Source organism: Sciurus carolinensis, chromosome 15 (genome assembly GCF_902686445.1).
Source record: "Sciurus carolinensis chromosome 15, mSciCar1.2, whole genome shotgun sequence".
In the NCBI taxonomy this organism is placed as follows: domain Eukaryota; kingdom Metazoa; phylum Chordata; class Mammalia; order Rodentia; family Sciuridae; genus Sciurus; species Sciurus carolinensis.
In genome coordinates this window covers 33,929,906-33,945,968 of record NC_062227.1, presented here as the reverse complement: position 1 = coordinate 33,945,968, position 16,063 = coordinate 33,929,906, and the positions used below count along the sequence as shown (strand labels likewise).

General features: G+C 39.7%; 1 protein-coding gene across 1 annotated transcript in view; it reads right to left on the bottom strand.

Moving 5' to 3' along the window:
* Lama3 (laminin subunit alpha 3) overlaps positions 1-7,275 on the bottom strand; it is a 263,204-nt gene extending 255,929 nt beyond the window's left edge. The window contains 1 exon segment of the mRNA XM_047526418.1: positions 6,428-7,275. Coding sequence (XP_047382374.1) covers positions 6,428-6,724 — 297 coding nt within the window. The 5' untranslated portion in view covers positions 6,725-7,275.
* Between the last annotated feature and the right edge of the window lie 8,788 nt (positions 7,276-16,063).

Below are 16,063 nucleotides of genomic sequence, written 5' to 3'. Positions count from 1 at the left end.
CAATTTTAATCTTCAGAATAATCACTAAGAAATAACTAAAAAATATTCAGAAAAGGAAATGAAGGTAGAATTAAAACAGTACCCTAGAAAAAATCAAACACAAAAGAGGACAATAATAGGAAAATTGGGCAAACAGAAAATAATAAATAAAACATACGGAAAACAAATGGTAAAATGACAGAAGTCCTTTATTAGTAATCACTTTTTTAATTTATCAATTAAAAGTCAGAAATTGGCAGAAGGGTTTTTTTAATGATCCAAATATTAATGAGTCTATAAGAGACTTGTTTTAGATCCTAAGACACAAATAGGTTGAAAGTAAAAGAAGAGAAAAAAATATTATCAATGATAACAGTAATTCAGAGCATAAAGTAAAATCTTTTTAAAAAAAATAGCTGCTTTAATGCATTTGCCTTTTTTCTAATTTTTTATTTTTATTTTTAGTGCATTGTAGTTATACATGATAATGGGGTTGATATTAAAATAATCATAAATGCATATAAGATAGTTTGCTCCATTTCAATCCTCAGTACTCTCCCCTTTCCCCTATCCTCCCTCCCCCAATCCTTTTCCTCTACTCTATTGGATATTTATGTATTTATTTTTAATTGGTGCATTGTAGTTATACAAAAGTTTCTTTCAATTCAAGCATTGAACATTTGTAGTTTCCAACCATTCATCAGCATCTCTAAAGAACTATATACTCCAGTAATCTGTGATTTGCTGAGGAACAAATTTAAACTACTGCCAGTCTGCTGTATGGAATCCTATTTCTTAGTTAGTATAAGAACTGGACTCTCCAAGGAAAAATACTTAAGTTTGTTTTCTCTAAGAAATACAGAGTCAACAAATATATGAAAAAGATGTTCAACATCCCTAGCAATTAGGGAAATGCAAATCAAAACTACACTGAGATTTTATCTCACTCCAATCAGAATGGCAGCCATCAAGAATTGGAGTTGGAGAATATCATGCTAACTCAAATAAGCCAAACCCAAAACACCAAAGGCCAAATGTTTTCTCTGATATGTGGATGCTAATTCACAATAAGGAGCGGGGTCACTAGGAAAGAATAGTTACTCTAGATTAGGTAGAGGGGAGTGAAGGGAGGGGAAGGAGTAAGAGGGTAGAAAGGATACTAGAATGAAACAGACACTATTACCTCATGTACATATATGACTGCATGGCTGATGTGATCCTACATGTACAATCAGAAAAATGAGAAATTATGCTCCATTTATGTATGATTTATCAAAATGCATAAATGCATTCTACTGTCATGTATCACTAATTAGAACAAATTAAAAATTTTTGAAAGAATAAAAACAATAAATGCCAGAGAGAATATGAGGTGAAAGAAATACTTTTACACTGTTGGTGGGATTGTAAATTTGTACAACCACTATGGAAATCAGTATGGAGGTTCCTCAAAAGACTAAGAGTGGAACCACCATATGATCCAACTATCCTCCCTCCCCCCAATCCCTTTGCTCTACTCTATTGACCCCATGGTATTAATTCTAAAGAATTACAGTCAATATACTATAGACACACATGTGTACTTGAAGTAGCACAATTCACAATAGCCAAATTATGGAACCAACCTAGGTGTTCATCAATGACTGAATGGATAAATAAAATGTAGTATATGTACACAATGGAGTCTTATTCAGCCATAAAGAAATTATGTCATTTGCAGGAAAATGGATGGAACATTAGACCATTGTGTTAAGTGAAATAAGCTAAACTCAAAATGTCAAGGGTTGTTTTTTTCCTCTCATATGGGGAAGCTAGAGAGGAAAAAGGAAAACAAAGGCGAAAGGTGAAAGGTGACCACTTGAACAGCAAAGGGAGGTGAGTATAGTAGAGGAAAGTGGGAAGAGGAAAGAGAGAAGGGAAGTGCAGGGGAGTGATACTGGCCAAATTATATTGTTATAGTGTTCATGTACTAATATATGACAACAAACCCCACCATTATGTACAACCCTAATGCACCAATCTAAAATTGTGGAGAAAAAAAAGTTTGTCTTCTCCATATGTTTTGTATATAACTTTCAATGCTAAACTTTGGCTAATTTCCACAAATATGGAACACATATTAGGAAAATCATTTTTAAAAGAGTCATTCACCCTTCAATTTCTGATTGTAGTGATTCATTTGAAATCTCTAAATAACTAACATTAGTAATTGTTACAAATATGTCAACTGACATAGTACAAGCCTTAGATTACCCAGCCCTTGCTCAAGATTTTCACACAGTGAAAGGAAAAGGCCCTTGTTAGAGTTAACAAATGATTTTCTTTCACAATAGCACTATAAACAGAGCCTTAGTGAAGCTGGCTTTCCTGTTTATGGCCATTAGTGCAAGTTACACAAACACAACTGAAACTGCTCTGTGACTTACAGCAAGCACACTCACTCACTGCCGTAACTCAGGTGTGGGCATTTTCCTATCTGTATCATCCAGGCCAAGTCACGGCCCCATATACTAATCACAGTATAATACAGAAATGTTTAAAGGATGGGTTGAACTGTCAGTGTACAAAATAAAGATCACGTGCTTGGTAAATGTGTGCATTTCATCCCTTATGTGCAGCTACCTAACACCAGGTGACATTGTCAACGTGGCCTTCTATTTCCATCTTATCATTGCCTCTGTCAAATGTCTTGTGTATTAGATTCCATAGGTAAGTTAACATTCCAAACCAAAGCACAAAGTGTAATATGTTTCATTCATAATTACTTTTCAACAGACTAGAATTCATTGGTATATTTTTCACATTTACATTTTCCATTAGCTTCTTTCTAGTCTTTGACTTGGGTTCGTTTCTATCATCCCTTCATTCAACATTTTCCAAACACCTGCACTGTTTCAGGTCCATGCAAAACATTCGGGATACAGCTATAAAGAAGACAGACAGAATCCCTAAATCACAGAGCTCTCTAACACAAAAACCTTAATGTCTGAACAGAAACAAATATATAAAACCTTTTAAAATGAATCTTAATTCCAGAGAAACTACATTAAATGTTTTGCACACAACGAACAAAATGCAGACTTTTAAAACATCCTGCCTGTTGATACAAGTTTACCATTCAAGTATCAGCATTGGTGTTATAGATGTCTTACGAGAGAGAGAGAGAGAGAGAGAGAGAGAGAGAGAGAGAGAGAGACCACAAAACCAGATTTTGTTCTAAGACATGACCTATATTCATTTTTTGGTTTTTCACATTTTCTGCAAAATCCTTTTGACCTAAAATTCTAAATGCTGGCTGTCTCCCAAAATTTATTTTTAGAAAGTTCAAAGAAACAGAACTATTTTGGTTAACTCTTCTGTTTCCCATCTTGAGCTGCACATGAGCAGATTCAAATCAAGCATCACTCAGATATAACCATTAATCACAATCTCGTTTCTCCACCTGTCTCCTTCTACCTCTTGGTTTTCCAAAAGGCAAATCTGGGCTAGCTTTTGCCAACTCTGGGCAAGAGTGAGTGTCTAGTAGTCCTACCTCTGGAACTCAATTTCCCCATCTTGTCCCCAACATGCTTCTCTTGTGTCAGCAATGTGTACACCCTCCCAAGCCCTCAACTGTGAAAGCAGAAAGCACAGTTCTGCGGGGATGTTGTTAACCTTTATTTGCAGACGAGAATAAGGCATAACACCAGACAGCATTTTCTTTCTACAGGCTATATCCTGCCTGTCTGAGGTCTCAGACCTCAGAAAGCCACCTCCTACTCTATCTGGGAGTGTGGGCCCATATGTAATGACCTGCTCTAGAAACCCAATTAGAACAGCAAATGTGATTTTCGTGGGCCTCCAGAACAGTAATGCTAACCTATGAACAATCAGTGGGGAGAATGAGGGAGGCCTTCCCTGGACAAATCTGGGGGAGTGGAGACAGATGAAGAAGATCTCTGTGATGCCTTCCTTCTCTTCACATAATTCTCTTCACCCATAATTAGGACAATTTTTTCCAAGGTTGGGTATGCCAGGCAATCTAGCACACAGTTTCAAGACAGAAACACTAAAGATGTTGTTCATCCTTATTTTACTTGAAAATGAAAAAAAAAAAAAAAACCTTTTAAATTAGCTTTTACTAATATGTAATATACAGAATGACTTAAGGGCCTCCACCTGATCCCCAAGTCAGCTGGTCATAAGTTATCAATGGTCTTGAGTGTCTGAAGGAAAAGGTAGGCCACCGGGCTATCATCTGACCATGACATATCACAGCTTACATGTGGCTGGTTAAATGGACATATGAATTCTGTTCCCCCCAAACAGCAGAAAAGTTACAAATCTGTCTTGAAATTGGGAGTTACTATGGGCTTACCAGTTATCTCTGGGCAGAACACTAAAAAGATCTTTTAACCTTAAAGCAAAGTTATGTGCTTTTTTCCACAAAACTTCAGAATTTGCTGCCTTACTGGAATGACAAGTGGCTGCCAGAAGTTTACTACCTGGTAGATATTTATAGAATACTAAAGGCCCTCACTCTGTTCCATCAAAGTAAAAGTGTCGTTTTAACAAAATGTAGAAAAGTAGACACTGCTGAAGGAAATGTATGCCTTGGAAAAGGTATTTTGAAAAACAGATGTTTAGAAGTGTTTTCATCTTTTGTTGTTGAAAAGATAAAACTGCATAACTCTAAAAATACTCATATTTGTATTTTTGAAAACACAGAAACAAACTTCCCTACTATATTTTAATATTTTCCCAAAAGAAAACTTGCAGTGAATTGTGAATTTATTGTTTAAGACCTTAAAATGCAGCACTTTCACTAGTAGAAAATACTGAATACAACCTGGAAAGTAAAGAATTACTAGCCAAGTTTTGACTTTAAAAAAAATTTTAGAATAATTGAAGGATGGGGAAAAACTATGAATACCATGATTTAGTGATCAGGGACAGCTGGAGATCTGTGCAGTCACATAGGGTCCACACTTATCGGGTCTCTCATTAGTTTAATGTTCTGCTGTCACCATCTTGAATTTTTAAATAATTTTTAAACAAGGGTTCCACACTTCCATTTTACACTGGACTCCATAAATTATGTAGCTGCGTCTGGAATATAGTAGTCAATGCAGTTCTTCCATTTAAATCTACATACTTTAGTTATGCAACCATTAAAATCAAGTATTAATATAAAATCAGCTGAATTGTTGAATCTTCAGTGCTAAATTAAACTTGTCAAAAATAACGATATACTTAATTTCATTTGTATATCTCTAGTTAGCCACAATCACAAAATAACTAGAGAAAGCAAAATTATTCAGGGACTGTTAGTGAAAATTTTAAGTATTTTCATTGTTATTTTATCTTTAATTTCTCTTTTGCATGTTTTATAATATACACAATACATTAAAATGGTAAAAGTTATGTTCATCAGTTATTTTTAATTTCTCTTACTACATATTTTATAATGTGCACAGCATATTAATAGTGAATGCATGCATATAGTTCATAAATAAATCAACATATGACACTGCCTGTTCAACTACTTGTCCTTTATGAACATACACCATCAAAAGAATCTCTAACACACTAAAGTAGATACCAATAATAATCCTGCTGGTTTTGGAGCCCAAACTCCAAAATTACTCCCTCTTCTGGTAACTCCTCTTCCTCAACAGCCCTTCCCAGGACAAGGAGGCGATCACTGCTTAGCGTTGAGGATTTGGAGCCAGGACTGGATTCAAATGCTGCTTCCCTGCCCTAGGCAGGAGCACTTTCCTTACCCTCCTCCTCTCAGCCGCTTCCCAGTGGGTTGTGCGGCTCCTACCTAAGAGCCTGGCACACTACGAGATGCTCACTAAGCACCAGCTGCACTATCTTTTCATCCAGGTGTTGGGAGGGAGTCTGATCACTGAAGGTCTCCTTGGCCCCAATGGCACTTCAGGCAGCGGGGTACGTTGAATCTTTTCGGTGATATTAGAATGACACTATTGATTTAACCTGAAAGTTCTCTCTTAAACTGTACTACAGAAGTAACTCCTACCAACTTCTGGTAATAAAGTCAGGGAGACGAAGGGCCTGGCAAGAGGCGCGCCCTCGATGCCTGGGGCTCTCACTTTCTGGCCGGGTGCCACCTGGGTGATGGACAGTTGCTGCATCCCTACAGCGCAGCTTCGGACTTTCTCCTCTACATGCTGGAACCTGACCACAACCTTCACTCACCCGCGCTTCACCCATCCCCGCCTCAGGCGGCGTGCTGCCAGGGCGGTGCTCCCACAGGCTCACTCCTGGAGCACCGTGCCTACCTTCAGGGGTCCCCCGCACGTGCGGGGCTGGGGCACACTTCCCTGTCACATGGGGTCACTAACGCGCGTGGGGAAAGGACCCAATCGTTTGGTACTGGTGGCTTGCCCGCTCGGGGAGGGAGTTGGCGCCCCACACCCCACCCTCGCTCTCTGCCCGACCATACCTGGATGGTGTGGCCTCTGCCCGGGGCGTTGGGACCCCCAACCAACTTGCAGTAGAGCTCTGGCCGGGGCTGCCCTCCGCCGGGGCCCCGTTCCCCGCAGGTAGCGGTGGCCCAAATCTTCGCCGCCTCGGCCAGGTTGAAGTAGGGCGGGTGCAGGCTGAGCCCCGTCGCGGGGTCCGGAGCTGCCGCGCTCCAGGCTGGCGGCACCCGCAGCACCAGCAGCAGCACAAGCAGCGGCGGTGGCGACGGCAGGATTGGTAGCAATGCCAGGTCCCGAGCTCGCGCGGCCGCCTCCATCCCGCCGCGCGGAGTCCTCCTGCCTGGGCCACCGGCGGAGGGACTCGGTGGCACAGCCGTCCCGGCGGCCGCCACTCTCCGTGCGTATCTCGTGGAGCCTGCAGCGCGAGCAGCCAGAACAGCCACGGGTGTGGGCGGCGCCGGAGCCGCACCCCTCGTTCCACGCGCGGAGCTCCGGCGTGGGGGTGGCTTTTCGGCTCTGGAAGCTGTACCAACCAGAGCTGGCACCCGCCTGATCAGGAACTGACAGCGCCCAGCCTGTGGCCAGCAGGCGTAGTCTCCGCAGACGCCGGGCGCGCGGCAAACTTCGCAGGCTGGGAAGGGGAGAGGCGTTCCCGGGCTAGTGCTAGGCAGCCGGAGCCGGGACCCCTAGACTGCCCGACCTTCCCACCGACAGGGCAGAAATCAGACCTCTCTCCAGACCACAGCCTGTAAATCCGGCTCCTGAACTAAGAGACTTGCAGGAAGCTGCCACCACCTGCAGAACTCTCGTCAAAGACGTTGTTCCTAGACAAGTATTGATCCGTCCATTCTTCAACAAAGTGCACCTCCAGTCCCTGGCACTACAGCCACATACTAGCGGGGATTAAAGAACTCGCTGAATGAGGAGTGGCGGAATGTACACATTTAGAAGACAGCCAATAGTACAAGTTGTGGTTAGCCGAGTTGGAAAGGTACCTTAAAGGAAATCCTTTAGATGCCCAATCAGCTCAATTTTTGAGATGTTGAGTGAGTTACTGGAGCTGTCACGCTAGCCTGGGGACAAAGGGTGCTTCCCCAGAGCTGAGACTTGGTCCCCTATGCAGTTCACCTTACTGAAACTAAGTCCACATAGGCTGTCTAAGCAATTAGAGGAGGTGTCATTGTTGTGGGCCAGGATGATCAGGGGACTTGTCCAGAGGAGTTTGAGAACAGAGAAGGAAAAAAGAGGGAAACTGCAAAAGGGCTGCTCTGCAAGGACACAGAAACGGGGATAAAATGGTACTCTTGCAAGGTTCTATGTTCTGAATGCTCCCCTTCCCCCAAATCCTAATTCCAAAGGTGTCAGTTTTAGGAGATGAGGACTTTGGAGGGTGATGAGGCCATGCAGGTGGTTCTGGTGAATGGGATTAGTGACCTCACAAAAGAGACTGGAGTTGATCCTGGTTGTCAACTTCCACCACCTGAGGACACAGGGAAGATACTGCTATGAACCAGGAAGTGGACCTTCACCAGACAGGATATCTGCTGGCACCTTATTCTTGAACTGATCAGCCTCCAGAACTGTGGGAAGTAGATTTCTGTTGTTTATGGACTATCATCTTTAGGATATTTTGTTACTGCAGCCCAAAGAGACTAAGATGAAGGACAGAGACATGACTGGTATATTAAATCCTGAGGTATGTTATAGGACAAAATATGTCAATTTAATCTTCCATGTGTTCCCCAAAAATACGGAGAGAAAGGAATTTGAGAGCATAACACCAAAAAGAAAAGTCGTAAAGACCAATAAGTTATTCACATGAAAACTGAAATAGAAGTTTTTACATCAAAAAGCAAACTAAACAAAAATTAAAAACAAAGGAGGGAAAGAATGCATGAATCCCCCATGTGGCTGACTTTAGTTAGTCAGTTTCTAGTTCCTTCAGACTGATACAGGGTGGCCAAGACCTCCGCCCTCCACATGACATAGAGTTAATGGCTTTACTACGTACACAAAATAAGTACAGAGAAACTGACCACTCAGGTCCAAGAGACCTAAAGGTAATTCACAGACAAAGGAACTTTAAAAGCTAATAAACATATTTGTTATAAAAAGTTTGACCTTCCTGGGAACCAAAATGCAAAGCAAAGCACCAATTGGACTCACCTTTTATTTATCAAGCTGGTAAAGATTTTTAAAAAACTGATGGTTGATGGAATCCACGGAATCAAATATCACACACTTGATAAAAGTGAAAACCCTATCGGCTTTCAAGAGAACAATTTTTTCTGTACTTAGCAAATAACTCCAATAGGTATATATTTTGCCCTAACATTTTTTCTTGTAGAGATTTAGACCCGGAAATAATTGGAACTATTTCAAAGATTCAATAGTAAGGATTTATTGGTGTTGTTTTAAAGTTTAAAAGAACCTAAATGTTTAATAATAAGGAATTGGTAAATGATGGTATATCCACATAGTGAAATATTATAAGACCATTAAAATGATCTTATGAAAGCATATATATTGACACACACACACACACACACATACGCATACACACACATATGATTTGAGGTACAGTTTCTGCTGAATTTTGCTTTATATAATCAATAAGTTGAAAAAAGTCAAGCTAATGAAAGTTGGGGAACTATTCATAAATGGAAAGACATCCCATGTTCATGGATTGGAAAATAATATTGTTAAGATGGCACTATTCCCCAAAGCAATCTACAGATTCAGTATAATCTCTATCAAAATCCCAGCTTTGCTTTTCTTTTTCCAGAAATTGACAAGCAGATCCTGAAATTCATGTGGAAATGCAAGGGATTTGAAATGGCCAAAACAATCTGGGGGAATGGGAAGACTGAGGACTTTCACTTTTGATTTCAAAACTTAACACAAAGGGACAATAATCAAGACAGTGTACTACTGGATTAAGAATAAACATATAGACCAAAGGAGTAGAATTAAGATTCCAGAAATAAACCTTTACCTTTATGATCACTTGGTTTTCAACAGGGTTCAAAAATCATTCAGTAAGGACAGAACCTTTTTAATAAGTGGTTCTAACACAACTGGATATTCATATGCAAGAACTGAACCCTTACCTCATACCATATCAAATGAATCAAATATCTAGATGTAAGAGCTGAAACTGTAAAACTCTTAAAGGAAAACATGACTCTGGATTGGCAATGATTTCTTAGATATATCAGAAGCACAAGCAAGAAAAGAAAAAAATAAATAATAAACCTAATCAAATTTTAAAACTTTTGTGCCTCCAAGGGTACCCTCACAAAAATGAAAGATAATCTAAAAAATAAGATGAAATCTTTACAAATCATGTATTGAGAAAAGTCTCATATCTAAAATAAAGGACACTTAGAACTCAACCATTAAAAAATGATGGATAAAATATCTGTACAGGCATTTCTTCAAAAATGATATAAAATGATCAATAATCTATTGTTGATCAATAATGATCTATTGTTCACTGTGGTTAGTCATCAGAGAAATGCAAATCAAAACCACAAGAGGGCTGGGGATATAGTTCAATTGGTAGAGTGTTTACCTTGCAAGCACAAGGCCCTGGGTTCAATCCCCAGCACCACAAACACACACGCACACACACACAAGGAGATGCCATTTCTAACAACTAGTATGGCTTTTTAAAAATACAGATAAGGCTAAAAACAAGTATTTGGTGAGAATATGGAAAAATTGGAACTCTCATACATTGCTGGTGGGAATATAAAATGGTGCATACACTTTGGAAAGCATGTTGGCAGTTCCTAATGAAATTAAAAACATTACCATGTGACCCTGATATTCCAATCCTAAGTGTATATACCAGAGAACTGAGAACATACATCCACACAAAAACATGCTCACAGATGTTCATAGTAACATTACTCAGAAGCCCAAAGAGTGAAAATAAGCAATGTTCACCAAGCAATGAATGAATAAACAAAATGTGGTATAGCCATACAATGGAATATATGTGTCACCCATAAAAAAGGAATAGAGATCTGATACACACTGCAATATAGATGAGTCTTTGAAATTATATTAGTTGGGGAAAGCTAGACACAAATGGCCATGGTACAGGGAATGACTGCTAGTGGATCTTGGGTTTCTTGCTGGAGTAATGGAAATGTGGTGAAATTAGTGGTGATGGTTGTATAACTTTGTGAATTTACTAAAAACCACTAAATCACATACTTAATGAATTTATGGTACATAGTTATATATTAATAAAGCTGTCGCTAAAATTTTTGCAGAACATGTACATACAAAAGGTATATATGAATATGTATGTGTATCTAAAAGCAGAACCAAAGATATTTGAAAGCTATTCAATAGGTTGTTCAAGGATGGCTGAATGGGGAAAGAGGATTTTTGTTTTCTTGTCTATATTTGTAAATTTTTCTAATAATGAACCTATGTTGGTTTTGTCCCAATAAAAACCTTTTAAATAGTCTAGTAAATCATTTGAATGAATGCCCAGCACTGCCTTTAACAATCCTACTCTGTTGTAAGTTGATGAAAGCAGATTAACATATAATGAGAAAGATTTTAGGTGTTTTTTTAAAGTCTTTCTAGACACAAGATTATTTGAAGGAAAACATTCAACAAATGGCTAAGATTCCAAAATTAGTTTATTAATAGGCAAAAGTGAAAGCAAAGGCTAAATTAAAGAAACTATTCTTTATTCAGGCCGGTAACTCTTTCCCACAGCCAAGTCATTGTGCAGAGATGTTCTGATAGGATAAGAAACCACAGCAGCAGAACTGACCATCTGTGAATTTAAATCAAGACTTTGTCCTTACAGTATTTCATATTTTACTCTACAAAGCAACATCTAACAGCATGGCATAGAAATTGATTGTAGTAGACCATGACACTATTGTTTTTTATGTGTTTTTTTTTTTAACATTCCCTAGTCAGAGGATATGTAATATCATTAACCTCATTTTGTCATTACTGTTTAAAAATAACTTTGTGATGCCCAAGTAGAAGTACATTTGCCCACTGAGAACAGCTTCAAAGATAATCAAATTAAAGCTACATATCTAAAGTGAATATTTGTTAGTAAAATTATCTCTCAGAAGATTATGTATGCAAAACAAATATCCAGGCAGCACCTACCTTCCGCAGGCCTGGATACCAGAGATATAAATATGAATAATGAAAATGAGATTTGGATTGGTGGTGGTTCAGAGTTGGGGACAGAAAGGCTATTTTGAAATTTAAATGAAGGAATGGATGAGCAGGTACTTCTAAACAGCAAAGCAGTAAATATAAGACACACTTGTGTTCTTAAGGCAAGATGGGGCTGCTAGGTTCTAACGTGGAAAGACAATGCTTAAAGGAATTAAGTAACTTACCCATGTGTTAAGAAAAATGGGGATAATGGTGGACCCAGGACTTTCTTTCTTTTTTTGTCTTGAAGATGGAGCCTTCCTATGTTGCCCAGGTGAGCTTCAAACTCCTGGACTCAAGGGATCCTCCTGTCCCAGTTTTCCAAGTAACTGGGACCACAGGTGCACACCTCCACCCACTCCCTGATGGACCCAGGATTCCTGATTCCAAATGTGTGTTCCAAGGAGGACTCTGAGAGAACAGAAGGAAAGTGATGGCTGAGTGAGACCCATCTGTGGTGTGAAGAGTACAGATGATCCTGAGCGCAGAGGAGCTACTGATTTATTAACCCTAGGAGGGGTGGGTGGGACAGATGTGCGTAGTTGGGTGTAAACAAACCCACACCAACACCAGTGAATTTGGGCTTTGGCTGGATTCCCAATACTTCAGAAGTGATTCATGCTTCGCTGTGTCCTTCAGATAGCAAGATGGAAATGCAACTTGCCATGCATTGTTGAAAAGAATTTCCCTAGAGTCAAGAACCTAGACACACAAGAGTGACAAACTCACAGTGTCTTGCAACAGAATAATCAGACTCAATAATGTCCCTTGAATACAGTGATTTCTAACAGTATACTCATAGACGATGCTCCTCTAGGTCAAAGCATAGGTTTCTCCTTTTTGCATCCCCTCCCCAATATGACAGCCTTTCCCATGTCCTCTAGGAATATGAACTGGGATCAGAAACCCTGGGTCCTGTGTATTGTTGCTAATCTTCTTTGTTTTGTTAAACTGCAGCTACTTGCCATTTGCTTGGTTTCACTTAATGAGCAGGTTGCAAAAGTTTTCCGCATTCATCACTTCACAGAGAAAGCAATGACATCAGTCTAGGTCAAGAGCACGTGTGGATCAAGAATACAAACAAAACAGGAACATAAGAGGCCTTACTATTTATAACATCACACACCTGTGACCTCCAGAGGGAAAGCTAGACAATGGAAATCAGAGGGAACTAGACAAGGAGTAAATTCTGCTGTCCAGTTGGTTGGATTCATGGCAACCCCCATAAAAAGGAAAGCATCTTTCAGAACCCCAACATTCTATCATTCCAAAAAAAAGTATTACTATTTCCCTATGACCTTCTGCTTTGAAAGAATTTCACCAACTGTATTTCTTTATTTTTTCTTCTTCTTCTTCTTTGTGTGTGTGTGTGTGTGTGTGTGTGTGTGTGTGTGTGTGTATGTGCACACGTGTGAAATCAGGGCCTCGTGCATGCGAGGTACATGCTCTACCATTGAGCTACATCCCCAGCCCCAACAATATTTCTTAACAAATATTTTTCCATGTTATTAAAGATCTACATAATTTCAAATGTAGACTTTTAATTGGCATGAAGTAATTAGCATGACCATGTTGAGCTGAAATCATTATGGCTCAAACTGAAGAAAGGGTACTTCCATATTAGCCTGCATTGCCATACTCCAAATTTCCTCTAGAATTTCTGGCCATCAGGAAACACAAATCTAAAATCACTTGCTTTTGTTTACAGATAAGGAAGCCAAGGTTAAGGGACTTACTCAAGTCCTTATTACCATGAAATGGTCTCCAGAATCCAACCACATTCCTGCCTGTGATTATGTCCCCTCTGTCTCTCCCCTCTCCCCGCCTCAGGTCTAAGGACTCCATGTGAAGTTGTGAGATTCAGTTGCACATGGCCTTTGTCTGGTTCACCTTCTGAGATCAGAATCCTCAATGTTAACCAAAACAGAGTGGAATTCTCGGCCTGATTGTATCCAGTGTTCTGGCTCACTGCGTGCAAATTTCAGCTTTGGTTGGAACCTTGGCAATGGTACCTCCCATTAGGGCACTCCCTGATAGATGGTTCTGCCAAAGACCCTATGAAGAATTCACATTCCAATTGCATGAATTTCTTTCCAGCTCTTGCTTCACACATTCTAGTTGGCCTTTGTGTGAAACCTGCAGTTGGGCAGAGTAGGCAATTTTATACAATTGTTATTAAGGGGGATTCTTTCTTCCTGCCCTAGGTGTGTGTTACTACAAGCAGTCATTCTAGGATAAAAGAAAGCCTACACCTAGGTAATAGCACCTTTTCTTTCCTATCAGCCCAGAGTCACCCAGCTAGGTATGTGGGTGGAAGTCATTATTCTCATTTTATGGATGAGTAAAAATAAGTTGGTAAGTAAAAAAACTACCTTGCTCCAGCTTAGTGGGGATTTAAGGAATGGACCCTTTGTTTTCTTGATATGCAATTAGAAATTACTCTGACAGAGATTTTAAGTAAAAATTAGAAAGCAGCCTGTAAGACATGTCATTGCATTGTTTTCACTTTTTCTCCTCTTGGGGCACCTGAAGTCTGAGGATTTGAATCCCATTAGGTAGCACTACGAGCAGAGTAGAAAGACATCACCATCTAACGTTCAGTCACACCGTACTTTGTTTCCAGATCTGGAACACATCACTTGAGAGGCATGCAATTTAGTAAGAATCTGTCCAGCAGGCCCAATAAAGGGTCTTTCCTTAGTTTGGATTGTAGAAACCATGTGTTAAAAACTTAGTTCCCAGTCCATGGTGCTATTGGAAGGAGGTGGAATCTCTAGGAGGTGAGGTCTAGTAGAAGGAAGTTAGGTCATTGGAGGCATGTCCTTGAAGGGGATGTGGAGATCCCAACCTCTTCCTGTCTCTCTCTTTGCTTCCAGTCTGCCATGAGGTGAACAGGCCTTCTCCTGCCATATGTTTCCCCCATGATTTATTTCACTGCTATACACCCAAAGCAAAAAGACTAAGAGACCACGTACTGAAATCTCTGAAACCTTTCCTTTTTTAAAGTTGATTATCTCAGGTATTTTGTCACAGTAACAAAAAACGGACACAGGCCATTTAAGAATAAATGCTATAAACTCTGAGGGCAGGGGCTGTCACAAGGGGTTTTTATACTCCATATCCTGTAAGATCACCATAAAGGATGCTACACAGAGTAGCAGTTTGGTAAATATTTGTCAAAATCTAGATTGAATTAATTTCACTTGGGTCCTAGAGCATAGGGCTGAGACAACTTTGTCTTTTAGTGATATAATCATCACTGAAGTCTCTCATCACTTAATGCTCTAATAATCTCTTAATGTTGAGAAGTTCACAGAACAAATGGGGGTGCTTATATCAACACTTCTTAAGAAGGCAGTGCAGATCCAACTTGCTCATTTGTGTGCTTTTTTACTCTAGATTTGTAAAGTACCTGTTTGTGGAACTTACCATTTCTTTCTTTATCTCACCCAATGTGTTTTTCTAAAAGTCAGTTCAAAGAGGATTCTGAGAATGACTGGCAAGAGAGCCAGAACATGGTTGTAGCAGGCATGTAAAATAACTAGAAAATAGTACTCCAAGACACATGACCCTAAAGAGATGAGGGGAGATGGGAGTGGGGCAGAGTCAGTGGTACACCTGCCAAGGACTGGTGCAGGGCACAGTTCCATAGCACGAAGTTATTCCTGACAAGTGGCTGCCTACCCAGAGACTGAATTTCTCAACTCTACTTGCATCTAACTGGGAACAAATGACTGATTTTTGAGCCAATGAAAGGTGATCAGAAGCAGTTCACTAAACACCTCTTGTGTTACCTCATGCTTTATCTCTTCCTACCTGGAAGCAAAGAATTCTGAGGCCCTAGGAGATGGCAGATCCATACGATGTAGGAGCCTTTATCTCTGAATCACGACATGGCTGTTTGCCCCCCATGCCGCACATGCCTGTATTAGACTGCTAAGTAAATGAGAAATAGACTTACATTGACTTAAACTACCAATACTTGGGAAATCATCTGTTAAAGTAGTTAGTGTACAGTTAGATAATACATCAGATTGAAGGATTTTTGTTGTAACATTTTTGCATACATGGAAACAGAAAGAAGAACCTCATAATGAAGTATTCAGTAATAAATAAGAAAACTAATTGAAGCCCTAAAATTAAATTGTTGCATGGGTCATAATTCTTTGAAAACCTTCAGTCCTTTCATCTCAGAACCTAAATAGCCTGAACATTTTTTTTTAAATTATGTTGGAATATTGCTCTGGGTTTTCCTGAGTTGAGCTAAACTGATAATATTAAATACTTGTTTGATTGAGATGTTGCCTGCAATTTGTGCTCTTTTATGCTTCACATTCTTTGAAGTATTTTCCTATTGACTTCGAAGGACAAAGTTCTTATAGCTACTGCTATTCCCATGGAACAAATAAATTAGCACTTGTCTATTGCCTTGAAACTGTCCTTTAATAAAA